At 49.2% G+C, this 15,592-nt stretch overlaps 1 protein-coding gene and 1 long non-coding RNA gene across 2 annotated transcripts in view; one reads left to right on the top strand and one right to left on the bottom strand.

Moving 5' to 3' along the window:
* The window catches only part of LOC111944353 (uncharacterized), an 18,472-nt gene extending 14,515 nt beyond the window's left edge, over positions 1-3,957 (bottom strand). Inside the window, exons 1-5 of the mRNA XM_086867977.1 lie at positions 3,477-3,957; positions 2,991-3,028; positions 2,460-2,563; positions 811-949; positions 472-671 (exon numbers count right to left, since the gene is read on the bottom strand). Of these exons, the coding sequence (XP_086724103.1) occupies positions 472-671; positions 811-949; positions 2,460-2,563; positions 2,991-3,028; positions 3,477-3,552 (557 nt within the window). The 5' untranslated portion in view covers positions 3,553-3,957. The remainder of the gene's footprint in view (positions 1-471; positions 672-810; positions 950-2,459; positions 2,564-2,990; positions 3,029-3,476) is intronic.
* A 4,444-nt stretch (positions 3,958-8,401) lies between these two features.
* On the top strand, positions 8,402-8,872 carry LOC111943608 (uncharacterized). Its single transcript, XR_002870978.2, has 2 exons — positions 8,402-8,482; positions 8,780-8,872. It is a non-coding gene; the product is annotated as an uncharacterized LOC111943608 (long non-coding RNA).
* Positions 8,873-15,592: the final 6,720 nt, after the last annotated feature.

The following is a 15,592-nucleotide window of genomic DNA, read 5'->3' as shown; positions in this document are numbered from 1 at the left end:
AGAGACTCTCCAAGGTAAAGAGACTAAAGCTATGCACTGGAGCATAGGTGAAAACACCAGCTTCTAGCAGCATGAGAAAGAAACCACAGCTGGGATTTGATCTGAACAAGAACTATCCTGGAGGAGGGAAAGGTATCCTGCCATTTAAATTACTGGAATTCTGTGAGCAAGAACAATTGCGACATTTGTTGTTGGCTAACTAAGCCAGCAGCGCTCACTAAGTTTTGGCACTCTTTAAAAAGGAAGAGGGACCAGCCAAATGGGCCTTGACAAGTTCCAGTGGGTGGGTGGACAAGTGAGCAAGAATCAGTGCTCAGCTAGAATCCCCAGAGACTCTCAGGAAGTTGTAAGACCTTTCCTTTCTACTGCTGCTGCTCAAAAGCACCTCTAGGTCCTGCACCATACTTCGCAAGTGTTAGCTCAGAAATGTCTTCCATAATGTCCTGCCCAGGGTCTCCTCCCTGCCTTTACCTGGCCTCTCCCAGCTGCTCCGAAAGGCCTCGTAGCTCCCGCTCCGTGGCTGCCAGTCGGGCTTGCAGGGCAGCATTCTCTTGTGCCAGCGCTGCCTTCTCGCTGCACACCTGGGACAGGATGTGCCCTTGGCGAGAGAACTCCTGGAGCAGCTTTTCCAGATGCCTGTGAGCTGGCCGCTGAGGGCGGCAAACCTGGAACTGCGGGGGGCACCATTTTTCAAGAAGAACAACACCACAGTCTCGGGCTTAGCTTGCTGCCAGAAGCAACATTTGGGGCAGTCTTGCTAAGGGCAGCTCCCTCTCCCACGGGTGCTGCCTAGGAATAAGGTGAGCATACCTTTGGCACTGCCTGAGGAACCTCTTCTTTCCGCAGATCTCTCTGCAGCTGTGATTCCTCCTCTGGCTCTGCTGCCACTTCAAACACCCTCTCCAGTGAGGAGGGGCGGTTTCTCCCAAATGCAGCCAACTCCTTCCATCTACAGCAGGGGCACACACAAACAAGCCTTTCATAGCAACACAACCTCCTTGCAAAACCATGACTACATACGATGTCCCACATAGGCCATCCTCAGGGACTTGCAACAGCCCTCTAGATCCACCTCAAGAGAATGCTGGAATGGCCTGGCTAGAGCAGCATCGCTCTTTGTCATTCCTGCAGGTGAAAGAGTCACCACTGAGGAAGTCAACAAGCTTCCAGAAACCACAGAAACACTTCCAGAAAGCTCAGAATCTCTCAGCTGAACAGCTTCCTGCCTGCTAGGCCTTGCGCTCCTCTCTGATACACTGGCTACTGCATTTGCAAAAGTTCTTTGGCTAAGTCAGGCTTGCTAAGTCCAGATGAGGACAGCCACAATTACCCTTGCTTTCACTAGTGCAACAAGGAAAGAGCCCTGAGCTCATCTGCACTTCCAAGTCACTCTGCAGGGGGACAGAACACAGTGTTCTCCTGGCTGACTCGTCAATGTTTAATGCCAATCATAGGGTACCTAGAGATACTTCATTTTCCAGAGACTCTCCAAGGTAAAGAGACTAAAGCTATGCACTGGAGCATAGGTGAAAACACCAGCTTCTAGCAGCATGAGAAAGAAACCACAGCTGGGATTTGATCTGAACAAGAACTATCCTGGAGGAGGGAAAGGTATCCTGCCATTTAAATTACTGGAATTCTGTGAGCAAGAACAATTGCGACATTTGCTTTTAGCTAACTAAGCCAGCAGCGCTCACTAAGTTTTGGCACTCTTTAAAAAGGAAGAGGGACCAGCCAAATGGGCCTTGACAAGTTCCAGTGGGTGGGTGGACAAGTGAGCAAGAATCAGTGCTCAGCTAGAATCCCCAGAGACTCTCAGGAAGTTGTAAGCCCTTTCCTTTCTACTGCTGCTGCTCAAAAGCACCTCTAGGTCCTGCAGCATACTTCACAAGAGTTAGCTCAGAAAAGTCTCAAGATTTTCACCACGACCCTCAGGCTCTGAGGGAGGAGGTAGGTATGAACTTGCAATCCAATTCCAATAATCAAAGGATCCCTGCATGGTTTAGGTTGGCAGGGATCCCTGGAAGCTTCTAGCCCAGACTTTAGCTCCAAGCACCTGGCATCAGCTACGGCATCTGGAAAGGCTGCTCAAGGCTCCATCTAGCTGGGGCTTCCAAATTTCTAGAGGTGAAATGTGCACAAGCTCTCTGAGGGGCTTCTTCTGCTGCATGATTGCCTTTGGGGTTCAGTGCTTCTCCTTAGGCCCAGCCTGAAGCTCCCTTGCTCCTACTCTGCTCCAGTTTGCAATGCTTCTTGTCAAGCTTGGAGGAGCGAGTCCCAGGAGGCAGCTATGCTGCAGCTCAGTCGGCTGCAGCCAGACCTGCCCATGGGCTGCCTTCCCCAGCACTGCTGAGCCAGTCAAACGATGACAAAGTCAAATTGGTTCTTTGACGCTGGGCCTCCTAAAGCCCAGCAATGCCCAGCCCTGATCACAGAAAGCGAGAAAGCCTAGCACACACCTGAACTCCAGGGCGCTTTGCACCTGATCCCTGCTCTGCTGCTGCTCCACCTTTCTTGCCTGGGCCGAGGAGTCCTGACTGGCAAGAATCTCTCCTGTTGGGGCCTGCAGGGAAGGAGCAGGGGAAAAGCACAGACAAGCAATAAGAGCAGGGATGTTGGCTCCTGAGAGCTGGCAGCAGCAGCAAGCGGAGACACAGGTCACCTGGGGGCAAAAGCTGTTGTGTCTTGGTGTTGATGGGAGTAACAACGTAAGTCTTGCGTTGCTGTGAAAGTGTCTGAATAGAAGCAGGGAACATTTCCCTGCTCAGTTCTGGTCAACTGGCTTCCCCTCAGGATTTCAGGTATTAGGGAGAAGCCAATAGGAACTGCCTTCCAGTCTTTCAGAGACAGACATTGTCTCTGCCATGCAGACACTGACATGGACTTTCATTTGGCCTGCCAGGCTGACATTAGGCTGCAACAGACCAAGCCCAAAGCTTGCTCCACTATTCTCTGACACCAGGAATGTCAAGGGTGCCCTTCCCACTCACCAAACCATGGACTTGGCTCCTTCCACGTTTCAGGCGACCTGCCGGAGGCAAAGGAAAATGAGCCAGGTGCTGTTGGAAAACTCTCTGATCCTTAGTAGTCAGTGCCTCCATTGTAGCTCACTGTCCACCATGCAACTAAAGCAGCTTTTTTGTTTCCTCCCTTTCCTAGACTGTTTTTTCGTTTTTTTTCCTAAACTGCATGCAATATTTCCCTTTTGCACTTTCTGGAAACAATTCCTCAGAAAAGCTTCCCCCAAACGCCTCTCAGCGCTTGCACATCTCTTTGGACACAGCACAGGCCCAGCCCCAGGGTGCAGGAGCACACACAAAGTGCTCAGCTTTTGGCCCTTCAGAGCAAAGCCACTCACTATTGTAGCACACTGAGGGGGTCCAGTTAGACAGGCACATCCCTTGTATGTATCCTTATGGCATCTTTATGGCACTTTTGTTCCAATATGCAGCCCCAAGGGAACAACTTCTACTTACGTCTCAGACCACTAAATAGTTTGCGGCATGACACAGATGAAAAAGCCCTGCCGACTGCTCTGCGGACTTGCTCCATCTCTTCAGCAGGGCTGCTCGAGTCCGCAGACCAAAACACAAAAACAGAGAAAACTCTCTGTTGCACAGACCGTGCAAGGAAGGGGGAAAAAAAAAAGGATACCCGCAGCAACCCGCGGACTGTATAAGAATAAGGGAAAAATCCAAAAGAAATGTACACAGGTGTGCAGGCTACACCACACGTGTAACGTGTCTGCACACCCTACAACTACAGGGGAAAGAAAAGGATGCCTGCACGAGTCCACAGACTCATACAAGAGCAGGCAAAGAAAAAAAGACTCCCTTTTCAGGGCACAGACTGCTGCCTGAGAACACCACAATACAGCGTCCTCCTGCAACGAGCACGCCAAGAGCCGCTCTGGACGCTGAGGCCTTGCGTGCACCAGGGCAACTTCCCCTTGACAGCGCTGTGACGTGGCAGCCCGCCGCTGACATCACAATAGCAGCCGCTCTAGGTGGGTCTGTGAATTCATGCATTGTGGGAAACGGAGAAATGGAAAATTCCACAGATGCTGAAGGCTTCAATCTGCAGCCTTGGAAAGAGCTTGGGGTAATGTCATGATGAAGGTACACAGACATTGGGTAGAGAAATTATAAACTAATGTCTCTATAGTTAGAAGTAAGAATATGCCTAGAGTAGGTCAGAAATTATATTAGGTAATAAAATAGTTTGAGGTTTAGGCTGTAATAATGTGTTATAGATTAGGCTAAGGATCTAGAAGCGGTGATAGAGATGTGTGTAGGAGTACGTGACCTGTCAGCTTAGTGGCTAAGAGACAGACGCAGTGCAGCAAAATTATGCAAAGGTGATAGGAAAGAAGTAAAGAAGTAAAGAAGTAAAACAAGTTTTGTGCCAACTGTCTATTGGACCAAAACCTTATATATTGCTGTGTGAAAAAGAAACCCGTGGCTACCTTGAGCTATGGCTGACTTGTTTCTCGTTCAAATCTCATGCCTTGGAGACTGCTATCTTATCTGGCTTGCTTGAGCAATAAATTGTCTGAAAGCCTCGTGGTCCCATGCCTCGTTTTTCATCTCAACAATGCATGCTTACCAAACCTTCTCTACAGCTAATGCAAAAGAAAGCCCAGAAACTTTTCCTCTGTCCCAAAGCAGCACAAACCCCCCCTTGCAGTCTACAATCCATAGCTCAAAGGATCCAAGAATAACACAAAACAGGCATCAAGCACACAGCCCGAGTACTTCGGCCATCATGTTTCTGACTAAAACAAGGAACACTTGCTCCAATTCTATGGATGAAATCACGCTTTGCTAATATCCCAGAGAGTTCCCTCCATTGGAAAGCCTCTCATTCCCACCCATTCACTGCATGGCTAACATTGATCAGCAAATTGTAGGGCTTGCTGAAGGAGAAAGGATACCTTAGTGGGGAGAAAACGCTGAGTAACAAACTAGCCATATGTGTTTGCATGATACTGAAGCAGTGTTTGTGTTCCCAGTATGGAAGGGACAGATCCTCTGCACGGGCCAGTGCCCAGGTCCTGTGCATGGCAGGGGGAGCCCTTGGAGCAGCCCTCACAGTGTGGGTGTGCTATAAATGAACTAATTTCTAGTGCTTAAAGTTACAAGTTACTATTGTTTGGTGATGGTGCTAATGTATGGGTTTAAGAGGATGTAAGGGTTGGTTTGGCCCGTGTGGAGGGAGGGAGGTAAACTGAATAGGACGAATCTTCTAGAAAAGCAGTGTCATGGAGGAAGAAAGCACCTTGAAGTCTGACTGGAGGAAAGACTGACCCATAAGGTGGAGAAAATTGGAAATGATTGGTCCAGGATGTTCATCTGTAAAGACCAATGAGAGGACTGACAGTGAGTTAATCAGCAGGGGGATCGAAGAAAGCACCAATCACAGACCCCCAGAAGGTACAAAGACTGCTTGAAAGTTCTGCTCGAGGTCTTCTGACAGAACTTGAGTCCTGAGGAGCACCCAGCTGCTGTGGTGTCCAGGCTGTACCAGGTTTCATTGTTATCCAGTTTGCTGGTGCAGCCTTCTGGGCTTACCTCAGGGCCTCGCTTTCAGCCATTCTTGGTTTTTTGCAATAAAAGAGTTTACTTTTATTAACAAAGAAAAAAGGGATTGGCCTCGTTTACAACAGGTGCGTGCACCCATGGGCACATTTTCCCAATCTCTCCACATCCACCAGCTCCCACATCTGCCCTTCCCCAGAAAAACTTCTCTGTTCAACATTGAGCTCCTGGTGCCTTTGTAAAAACCCACTGTCTTTGGCTTGTGGGAAACGTGCCAGGTCATATTCCTCCATGGATGTGGCTTGGAAATCTCTATCCTGCCCATGGTGGATACGTGCTGCATAGGACTGCATGTCTCAGTCATTTGCTGCCCTCCAATTTCTGGCCTGCAGGGGTTGAGTAGATTAATCCTGGTTTTCTTGAGCTAACTTACTTCTTTCTTTTATGGGTGGCATAGCTCACAGAACTGCAGATTCCATGTCGGCTGGGTACAGCTGCAAGCACAAAACGGGGAATCAATACAATGCGCAGGTTCTGTGGAATTCTCTGTCATTTTGTTCTTGACCTCTTCAAGACGTGCCACAGGAAGGAGCAAACAGGCTCCAGTGCCATGGGCAACAGGAGAAGGCTGCAGCTCAAGAGCAGGAGTTCAGCCCATGGCTACTGGAAGCAGAGGAATTTGCAAGGCAGGTGAGTGCTTGAGATGCTGGAGGCCTGCCAAGCTGTCCGCTCTTGTCTTGGTGCTGAAACGCTGAACTTCAGTGCTCTTGAGAACACCGCTTCCACCTAAATCCCACCGGAATCAGCATTTCTTAGAGGGACTGGCATTTGCTGAGGAATGGCTTACACTGCTGTAGTAGTTTAGATTGGCTAATTTCAATTTCCCAGCCAATGCACCAAATAAATGTTGTGGTTTTAAAGCATTAGCTAAAATAAATCTCTAGAAAACTTACTCATTTCTGGCTGTGAGAATGGATTAGAAGAAAAAGCAAACAGAAAAGCAAAACAGGCTTAAAACTTAAAAGGAATAAAGGAAACTTAAAGGAATAAAGTTTATTAGCAAAACTACAAGAATGAGAAACCAGAAAAAAACTTCCAGAATTCCTTTTTCCCCACTACCCAACCATTCTCTTGTTTACGTGGCAACTTAGAGACAAAAAACACCTGGTGGTTAAAACTGTTCTAACTTTGCTGGGGTCTTTTCATCAGTCTTTGTAGAGAAAAAGAAGTTATTTTCTGCCACTCGATGGAGTTTTTCACAAGAAAACCATTTTTTTATGGTTTTCTGTTTCTCTGATGCCAGCTGCCCGGAAAACCCTGTCATCAGTTCTTTCCTCCCATTTCACACCACTCTGAGGTGTGTTATGGGTCATAAGTCCAGGGGTGTAATTTTAAGGATGAGTTATTCAAAGGCAAAAGTTCTCTTCATCTGTCTCTGTCAGCCCCTCTGGAAACAGAAGTTTCCTCTTTGCCTCTTAAGGGCCACAAATCTTCAACTATTACTTCTCTTTTCTGTTCCAGCATCTTATAGGATCACAACTACTTCACCATTTGCTTAAATCCACAATTTGAAATACTCTATTCCCCCAAAAGTACACTTTAATGAATTTTTTCATGAGTTTTTTCAGAACATTATTGTCCATCTCCATAGATTTAACAAAAGACTCTTTCAGCCTATTAAAGCATCTCCTTATTTCTCTCTCCATCAGAAGCTTAATTCCTTTCTTCACTGTTTTTGATAGTTGATGTTGTCTCTTTACCTGTTGATCAGTCTCTCTTGCCTTCTTCCCAGAGAAAGGATTAAATCTGCAAGTCTCATCTGGGTAGTGAAAGGGTGAAAATCTTACTCAAGCCGCAGGTGTTCATGGTGCCGGGCTTCAGCTCAGCGGCGCTTAGAGCTTGGGGACCTCCCCGGGAAAAGCTTCAGCCACCCCAGAGGCTTCCCAGGAGGCTGCAGCAGAATCCGGCCTGGCCTGGGGCGAGGAGAAGCCCCACAGGCTCCATCTCTCACCCGGGGACTGCGGCAGGCCCAGCCCAGCCCCGCACCCAGGCCACATGGCCTGGGCAGGGGAGGGGAACCAGCTGGAGTTCTGCTACCTTTCACAGCTGGAAAACAAAGAGACAAAGAAATTCCTGGGCTTAGGTCTTAAGGTGGTGTTCACAGATTGATCTCACTTTTCAATGGTCAAAACTGCTGTCAGTTCTCAGAAATAGCTAGTTGTTGGCCAGGAGAAGAAGCTCCCATCAGCCTCCAGCAGCCTAAACTTCCTTAGGTGTTTCTTTTTTGTTTTTTAAATGCTAATCCATCACAACTGCTCATCTTTTGTACAATTAACCCAGATCATGTTTTGGAAAGGAGTTACCTAAGTGAGTCTTTGGAGTTTCCTGAAAGGAAGAAGCCCCAGGACAGCAAGCAGCATTCCCAGGCTGCTCTCGGGGGGAAAATCCCAACAAGCTGAGGACTCTGGATGAATGGGTGAATATTGATTGTGAGCTACACCGGCCTGCAATGGCAAGGTTCTGGCCACAAAAGTAATGAATGGGTGAATATTGATTGTGAGCTACACTGGCCTACAATGGCAAGGTTCTGGCCACAAAAGTAAGGGGCACTTAGTGTACTTGTGTCAAATTTCTGCATCTTTCTGGGAACCAGAGGAACGCTGCCTCCTCCTGTGAGGAACTCACTTGGGAAGCAATCCTTCCCTCTGCTTTGGGTTTTGTCTTTTTCATTCTGGACAGCAGCTGTTTGTAACACCAGCCGAGCCTGCCTCCAGCCTGGCTGACTGGATCCTGTCAGCAAAGGAAGAGCAGGAAGCCTGCAGAGGAGGCAGCGGTGCTTGAGGAGGCTTTGTGCCCTGCCAGCTCAGCGCAGGCCTGGCAATCAAACGCCCTGAAGCCTGCCCTCCATGGCAAGATTCCCTTGCTCGCCGGGCTGCGCTTAAGCTGTGAGTTGCCCTGGCGCTGTGCGTTGCTCTGGCGCTGTTGCGGACGGACGGACAGACGGCCGGCCGGGCCCGTCTGTGGCTCGGCCCTGCTCCGCAGCCGCCCGAGGCTCTCCCCCCTCACAGAGGGGCCCCGCCCCGCCCCGGGCGCCCCCTGGTGGCTGCCCCGCCCCGCCCGCCCCGCGCGGGGGCGCCCCCTTCCCATGGCGCCCCCAGCGGCAGCCGCCCCTCCCTGCAGGCACGGAGCGGCCTCGGGCCCTGCTGCTCATCCTGGCACTTGTGTCCCTTCTCTGCCAACAGCCAGAAGGCTTGAAAGGAAGTGCTCAACAACCGTTTCCCTCTGTGTCAGCTGCCCCCTGCCCAGCGAGGCAAACATTGACTTTCAGATAAGCACTGGACAAGTGACAGGTGTGGTTCTTTAAAGCCCGGGAAGAGTGGATTCCATCCCCATCTGCCTAGGGGGATAATCCCAGGAAGAATTGCCCCACCCTGGACCCTCCAGCAGTGGCCTCGTGGGGTGGCAGCCCAGGGAGTTCAGATTGTGCTTGAGCCCCTGGGGTTTCTCCCTTGCTATGTTCCTATTAGACCCCAACCTTAAACTCCACCCTGGTTCTGTCCCATAAACCCACCACCTTGTCTCTGTTTGGAGCTCTCTGTCTCTGGATCTAAGCTGAGTTTGTTCCTGTGTTGAAGAAATGATTTCCTGAGCAGGAGATCATCTTGTGGAGTCCCATGCTGGTCACTGGTAAACTGTAGCCTCCCTGGACACGATGCTGCAGCCCCAGAACACTACACCTCAGCTTTGCTTTGTGGGGGCCCAAGCTCTGCCCTGAAGGTCACCCTACAGCATCCCTAAGTGCCGGTGCCAGAAGAGCCCCCTTCGTTCTCCCACCGGTTGTCATTACTGGCTCAAAAGCACCGCCCAGCTCAGGTAGGAGAAACAGCCCGTGGCACAGTGGGTGCCTGCCCTGCCCAGCCAGGGCTCTCTGCCACAGCAGCAGCAGCAGCAGCAGCAGCAGCGCTTGCCTTGGCTTTACCTGGGAAGCCAGAAGCCTCTGTAAAACTTCCATGTCCTACATCAGTAGGAGTAAAAGTACGTGGTCTGTTTTGAAATATTCCATTGCAGAGGCTTTAATCAGATAAAATTGAGATCTTTGACGGAAGATTGGTTGCTGATTGCAGCCAGGCTGGAAGATCTCCTTCAGAACTATACACAGTACCATCTAATGGGTGTCATCAACACATCTGAAGTTTGTTTTAAAGACTTGGATTTCAATTTCTTTCCACATTTATTATTTTTCCTTTGGACAGCTGGGGATAGAGCTCAGGAGAAATAAGGTTCTAAATGACAACTTACTCCCTGTCCCTCATGCCCCTGTCTGTCTGCAGAGCAGCACACCAGCAGCAGAACCTCCTGTGGCTCGCTCTGTGCCTCCAGAGGCTAAAGGGGAGCCAAAGGACAACAATCCCGCACGTGTTGTCAGTCCAGGGCCTGAGCATCCTGAACCAGTAAGGGGTAGCTTTGGTTGGTCCAGTGCAAAGCTCTGGCGCAGTGCAGAGCTGCAAGCTTCTGATCAGGCAGCATTTGCCCTTAGTGGCTGAAGATGCTGAGGGCTGGAGTCCTGCCATGACCTGGCTCTTCAGCCCTGCCACTGACACGTGGGAAGTGGGGTCTGAACTTTCACATGCAGAGAGGGCTCAAGCACCCGCTCCTTTTTCCCCCTGCGTGTCCCTGCAGAGGAACATCTTTCATGCAGTTACAGAAGCTCAGTGTGCTCAGTTCCTGATGAACGTGTGATGCAAAGGGCCTTGTTAAGAAGGTCAGAAGCACAGGCAATATATTAGAAAGTCAGAAGAATTATCCTTCTTATAGATCAAGATAGCCAAGTCTTTCCCTGCATATATTCTCCTCAAATTCTTTCAGTCGTCTACTCTCCTAGGTCATGTTTGTTCTGCTGCTTTGAATGAACTGATTGTACTCGATTCGTATGAAAGGCTGGGGCTAGAACTGCTTGGCACTGATAATGAACCAGCCTTAGACATTAACAAAGACCATGGGAATAGAGCCTGTAGGCCGGACACTAGCATGTCTGTGTCCTGGGTTGATTATGATGTTAAATTGTATCCCCATTCATCCACCTAACCCAGACACAGGTTTTGTATTCTTAAAATTCCATCTGAGAGTAAAAGTGAGTGGAAAAGAAGCACCAAGTCTGTTATCAGACTGTACTTGCTCCCCCCGCATCGGGAGTTTTGACTACAGCACAGACAGACAACAAGACACAGATCACCTTGGCTTTCCAACTAGCTGGAGTGGAGAGGTCTTCCTGGACTGTTTTCTTTCCCTTTTTCTGAAACGAATCGAACCTGCTCTGGACTGGGGACTTGGGGGAGCACCGGGAGCTTGCACCCGTGGACTACCGGGAGCCCAGCCTGGGCAGTGGCATTTTCCAGTGCCAGAGGGACTGATAACAGAACAAACACCCACAAGAAAGAGACACTCTGAAGTTCGTCATCTCTTCTGAAGGGCGAGAGGTTTTGTAATTTGATATCATTCATTTTTGTGCTAGGTAGTGTTGTGCCTGTGAAATAAACAGGTTTTTTCCACTTCTCTCAGAGAAATCTCTTCCCGAACTGGTTGAGGGGTGGGAGAAAAGGGCCACGTGGGTTTGCTTCCTGGGGGGAGCCCCATTGGAAGTTTTCTCCCAAGTTTGCCCTAAACCAGGACACTAGGTTATGAATATGTATTTGTATTCAGTATCTCGGTAAATAAAAAGTGTAATCGCCTGTATTCGGGGCCATGTGTATTAAGGGATGACCCTTCACATCAGCCCAGCGCTACCAATAAACATATACTCTGTAACCCTAATCAGTTAAAGAGTCTTTGTCCGTTGTAGTTGGATACTGATACTACATCATATCCATATTTTGGTAAATCAGTTATGTTATGAATTCACTCAAGAGAGTGATATGGTTCAATCAGAGAAAAGTTTTATTAATTACAGCAAGCAAGCAATAAGCAAAAGATCAGCGCTGGGCGACAGGGGAGCAGGAGAGTTCCCGCTCCGCGAAACTACCGCACCACTGGTTTCCGTATTCCCCCTTTTAACCCGGCTTCCAGGTTATGTGTCCTTTCTCTGGCGTCTCTGCGCATGTGTCTCCAGTTGCTACGGGGTCTTTTTCTGCCTTCTGGTGGTCGCGGGATGAAGATCATAGGTCTTCCTCAGTCTTACCCTTTTGACCTTTCTTCACTGTTTTCTGTTAAGGCTTATCATTGGTGACTTTCTTGAATTCAAGGAAGCTTGCAAGGCCATTAGTGATTTATGCAAGCGTCAGTAGTAACCTTCAACCTCATCCTGATTCCACAATGCATAGTTTTGCAAAGCATCGTATCTACATGTTTAGGTGAACAAAAGGGTCTCTGCTTATCACAAGTTAGATAGCTGTTTCTTCACTACCCCAGGCATCCCCTGAAAATTTGAGTTCTGTTAGTTTCTGGAATGCCATTGGGTCAAAGTTAACCATTTTAGCTAATCAGGTGGATAAAACAGCATTTAAGTTAATTTGTCTTTTTGTTCTGATTTGGTCAGCCTTAGTTGAAAAAGGGGGGGTGGAGGGACAGCCATCTCAGTTATCCCCAGTTTCCCTATCCCAAACTCCTTCTCCCTCTGTCCCTACGTGGGGAGAGATGTGTGGCAGAGCAGCAGTGAGGGTTTACGTCTCCTAGGCCCTCCACGTCTCCCTCAGCACCCCTGCCCTGGCAGCCCTGCGCAAGCTGCCAGGGTCCCTACCGTTCTCCTTTCTTCCCCAGTTGATGACCCTAAAGTTAGTGATGTTAAAATTTCCCAGTTTTCACCCCAGACCTTTTGTTCACCTTGAGTGTCTCGTCCTTCCACTGCTCCCCAAGATGGCCCCTGGAGGGTACAAGATGGCAGGGACAGCATGGTTGGGCCCCTCCCTTGTGCTTTTCATTCCCAGAATCCCTTTCTCTCCTCACCCTTCAACCCTTCCTGGTTCCCTGACCCCTCCCATTTGCTCCCCTCAGAAGCCTCCTCCTCCTCCTCCTCCAGGGCATGCCCTATCATCTTCATACCCCTGGGTCCCACACCTTCCTGCTGTTGCTCCTCCCAAATCTCCTCCCACTTGGCTGGTCCTCCAGAAGTACCACCCCTTTCAGCTTCTGGTTCCCGTGTCCCTCCTCCCCCTTCCCATGCTCTGGAGACCAGAAGTTACAGGCTTGGAAACCGGAACCCAGAACGGGAAGCCGTTCCCTTCATTACAATAGTTAGCTATCATGACAGGAGAGGGAGAACCCAAAATAAGAAGGAGCTGTGCAGAGCTCAGAAGGAATTCTGGAGAAGGAGTGAATATTTTAAGAGTTTGTTAAAAGCTACCCTCTACTTAAATGATTTGGTTCCCTCTAATCTGAAGGAGTTATTTTCCTGCCTCCTTTCCTTGGCTGCATACAAGCTGCGGAAACGGGGAGAAGAGATCATTGCAGGCCATCCTTCCAGAGCTCTTGTGCAGTGAGACTGCAGTTGACGCAGATGAAAATCTCCACACCATTAAACATCTTTGTGGCAAAGGGTATTGGGCAAAGCCTCAGGAACAGGCCTGGGGAATATCCAGGCCTGTCCTCAGTAAGATTGCAGAGGCTGCCAAGAAGGCATTTAATTTACTGCCTGTAGAGGAACGCCATGACAGCTTTTTATCAATCAAGCAGTTCCCTAATGAATACTTTGTAAGATTTATCGATAGGCTGCAGGTGCAAATAGAGAGACAGGTGGAGAATGCAAGAACTCCATGAAAACATCCTGTTGGAAGCGGCAAAGAGCAATGTGAATGAAGTGTGCCGTCAGGTGATCCTCAGTGAAATGAATGGGCAGGACATCTGGGTCCTTTTTGTGCCTTTATTAAGATATCAGTTCCGGGGTGGGGGCTCGGGAGGCTGCATGCCGCCATTGCTCCCATGAGGTCATCAGGTAGGAGGTGTTTCATTGCTGTTGGTCATCTCCTGGGCAGACCTGGTCTTCTGTCCTCAAAGGAATGCTGTGGAAGACCTCTTGTGGCTCATTTGTGTAGGGGTGTCATCCCGGTCAGGCACTTTCCTGGTGATGGCGAGGATTCCAAGTCAAGGCTGGGAATATCCTGATCTCTCTGTCAGTTAGGTTATGAGGCTCTTTTGTCTCTCTTCTATCTGGTTCACTTGCTCTAGGGGCTACCTCAGCACTCATAACCCTTTTTGCCTCCTTTGTGTATCGAAGCTGGTGGTATGCCATGTTGGGGAGCACCGGCAGTGACCCAACTGGAAGGGATTACAACACTTGGGTAAGAGATGAACTCAAGACAATTGACATCAGGGTAGAAACAGCACCAACATTATTAACTTTGTGGTAGACCAGCATCACACTGCAACACCAATATTATTACATCTTAGCCTGCCTCTCCACCCACCTCCCACTTTGGAGACAATCATGGAGGCATGTACGAAGAAGGTCCCAATGGTGGAGGTAAGCAGAGCAACACCAGCACCAAGGAAGATACCAGCAGCAGCCATGACACGATGTTCACAACAGGCACCACTGAGCCACCTGCGGTGTTTCCACTGTGGATAATTGGGACACTTGGCAAAGGAGTGTCCAGATCCAAACCCTTGCCCTGGGGGTGTGCGAATTAGCATGGGAGGGAGGATTCCCCCTAGTGACATCGGGGGAATAAAGACCTAACAAACAAACAAAAATATCTTTCTCCAGTCCCAGCACTGGACATTAGTTGTTGTGAACTCACTGGATGGGACTTTGATGGACTCAGGACTAGCTTGTAAATATATTGTCATCAGGGACCACACACCCCCCCAGAGATTGAGATTTCTCCAATCACCTTCCCAGGTGGTCCGGAGAACCTCATTCTCTTGCTGTGCTGCACTCACCCACCCTTCTTTTTGGCAAAGAGCCAGATCATCACTCAGCTCATATCTATCCCAGAAGATATCCCAGTAGATGACCATGCACCAGGCATCTACTAGGTGGAGGTTGTGGCTGAGGATAAACCCATCATTACATGCAGCGGCAAGCAGGATGCAGACACTAAACATGAAGAGGCTGCTTGACACAGGAGCGGATGTGACTATCATTCCCAAAAGGAGGTGGCCGTCACACTGGGAGTTTGCAACCCGTGGCTGGCAAGATCCAGGGTATAGGGGGTACTCAATTGCCATGTGTATCAAAGAACACGGTACAAATGGCGGGACCAGATGGGCAGTTGGCAAACTTACACCCATTTGCTGCTGATTATCAGATTATCCCCTGTGGGGGAGAGACCTCATGTCCCAGTGGCGGGTAAAAATTGAAATCCTGAAAATCTTGGGATTTTTAGAGGCAGCCACTCTGGAGCACCCTGTCCAGAAACTTGATTAGACTACAGATTCAGTGGTCTGGATAGATCAGTGGCTGCTAAGAAAAGATAAATTTAGGGTACTCAACAAGCTTTTGGAGGAGCAATTGGCAAAGGATAATATCATTGAAACAATTAGCCCTTGGAATTCCCTGGTGTTTGTAATTCGTAAACCGAGGAAGGACAAGTGGTGACTCCTCCATGACCTTTGTGAAATAAATAAAATCATTGTGAACATGGGACCTCTCCAACCAGGGATGCCTACTCCAACCATGCTCCTACGAAATTGGCAATTGGCAGTCCTAGACATCAAGGACTGCTTTTTCCAAATTCTCCTACATCCTGACGATGCACTGCGGTTTGCCTCTCGGCGCCCATCCTTAACCAAGAAGCCCCAGTGAGGAGATTCCACTGGCGAGTGTTGCCCCAGGGCATGAAGAACTCACCCATCATTTGTCAGTGGTATGTCTCCTCATTGCTGTCTCCCCTATGTGCCGAGGTGGGGGAGGCACATAGGGGAGACAGCATCATTATATGGATGATGTCCTTGTGCACACTCTCCATGACAATGTATTACAGTGTGCACTTGATCTGCTGGTTGGAGTTCTGACCTCTGCAGGATTTCAACTCCAGGAGGATAAAGTTCAAAGGATGCTACCCTGGAAATACCTGGGTCTGCAGATCGCTGAGAGGACCATTGTTCCTCAGAAATTGGCCATT

This window comes from Cyanistes caeruleus, chromosome Z, assembly GCF_971803275.1.
Source record: "Cyanistes caeruleus chromosome Z, bCyaCae1.hap1.1, whole genome shotgun sequence".
In the NCBI taxonomy this organism is placed as follows: Eukaryota; Metazoa; Chordata; class Aves; order Passeriformes; family Paridae; genus Cyanistes; species Cyanistes caeruleus.
This window is presented reverse-complemented; position numbering and strand designations above follow the sequence as displayed.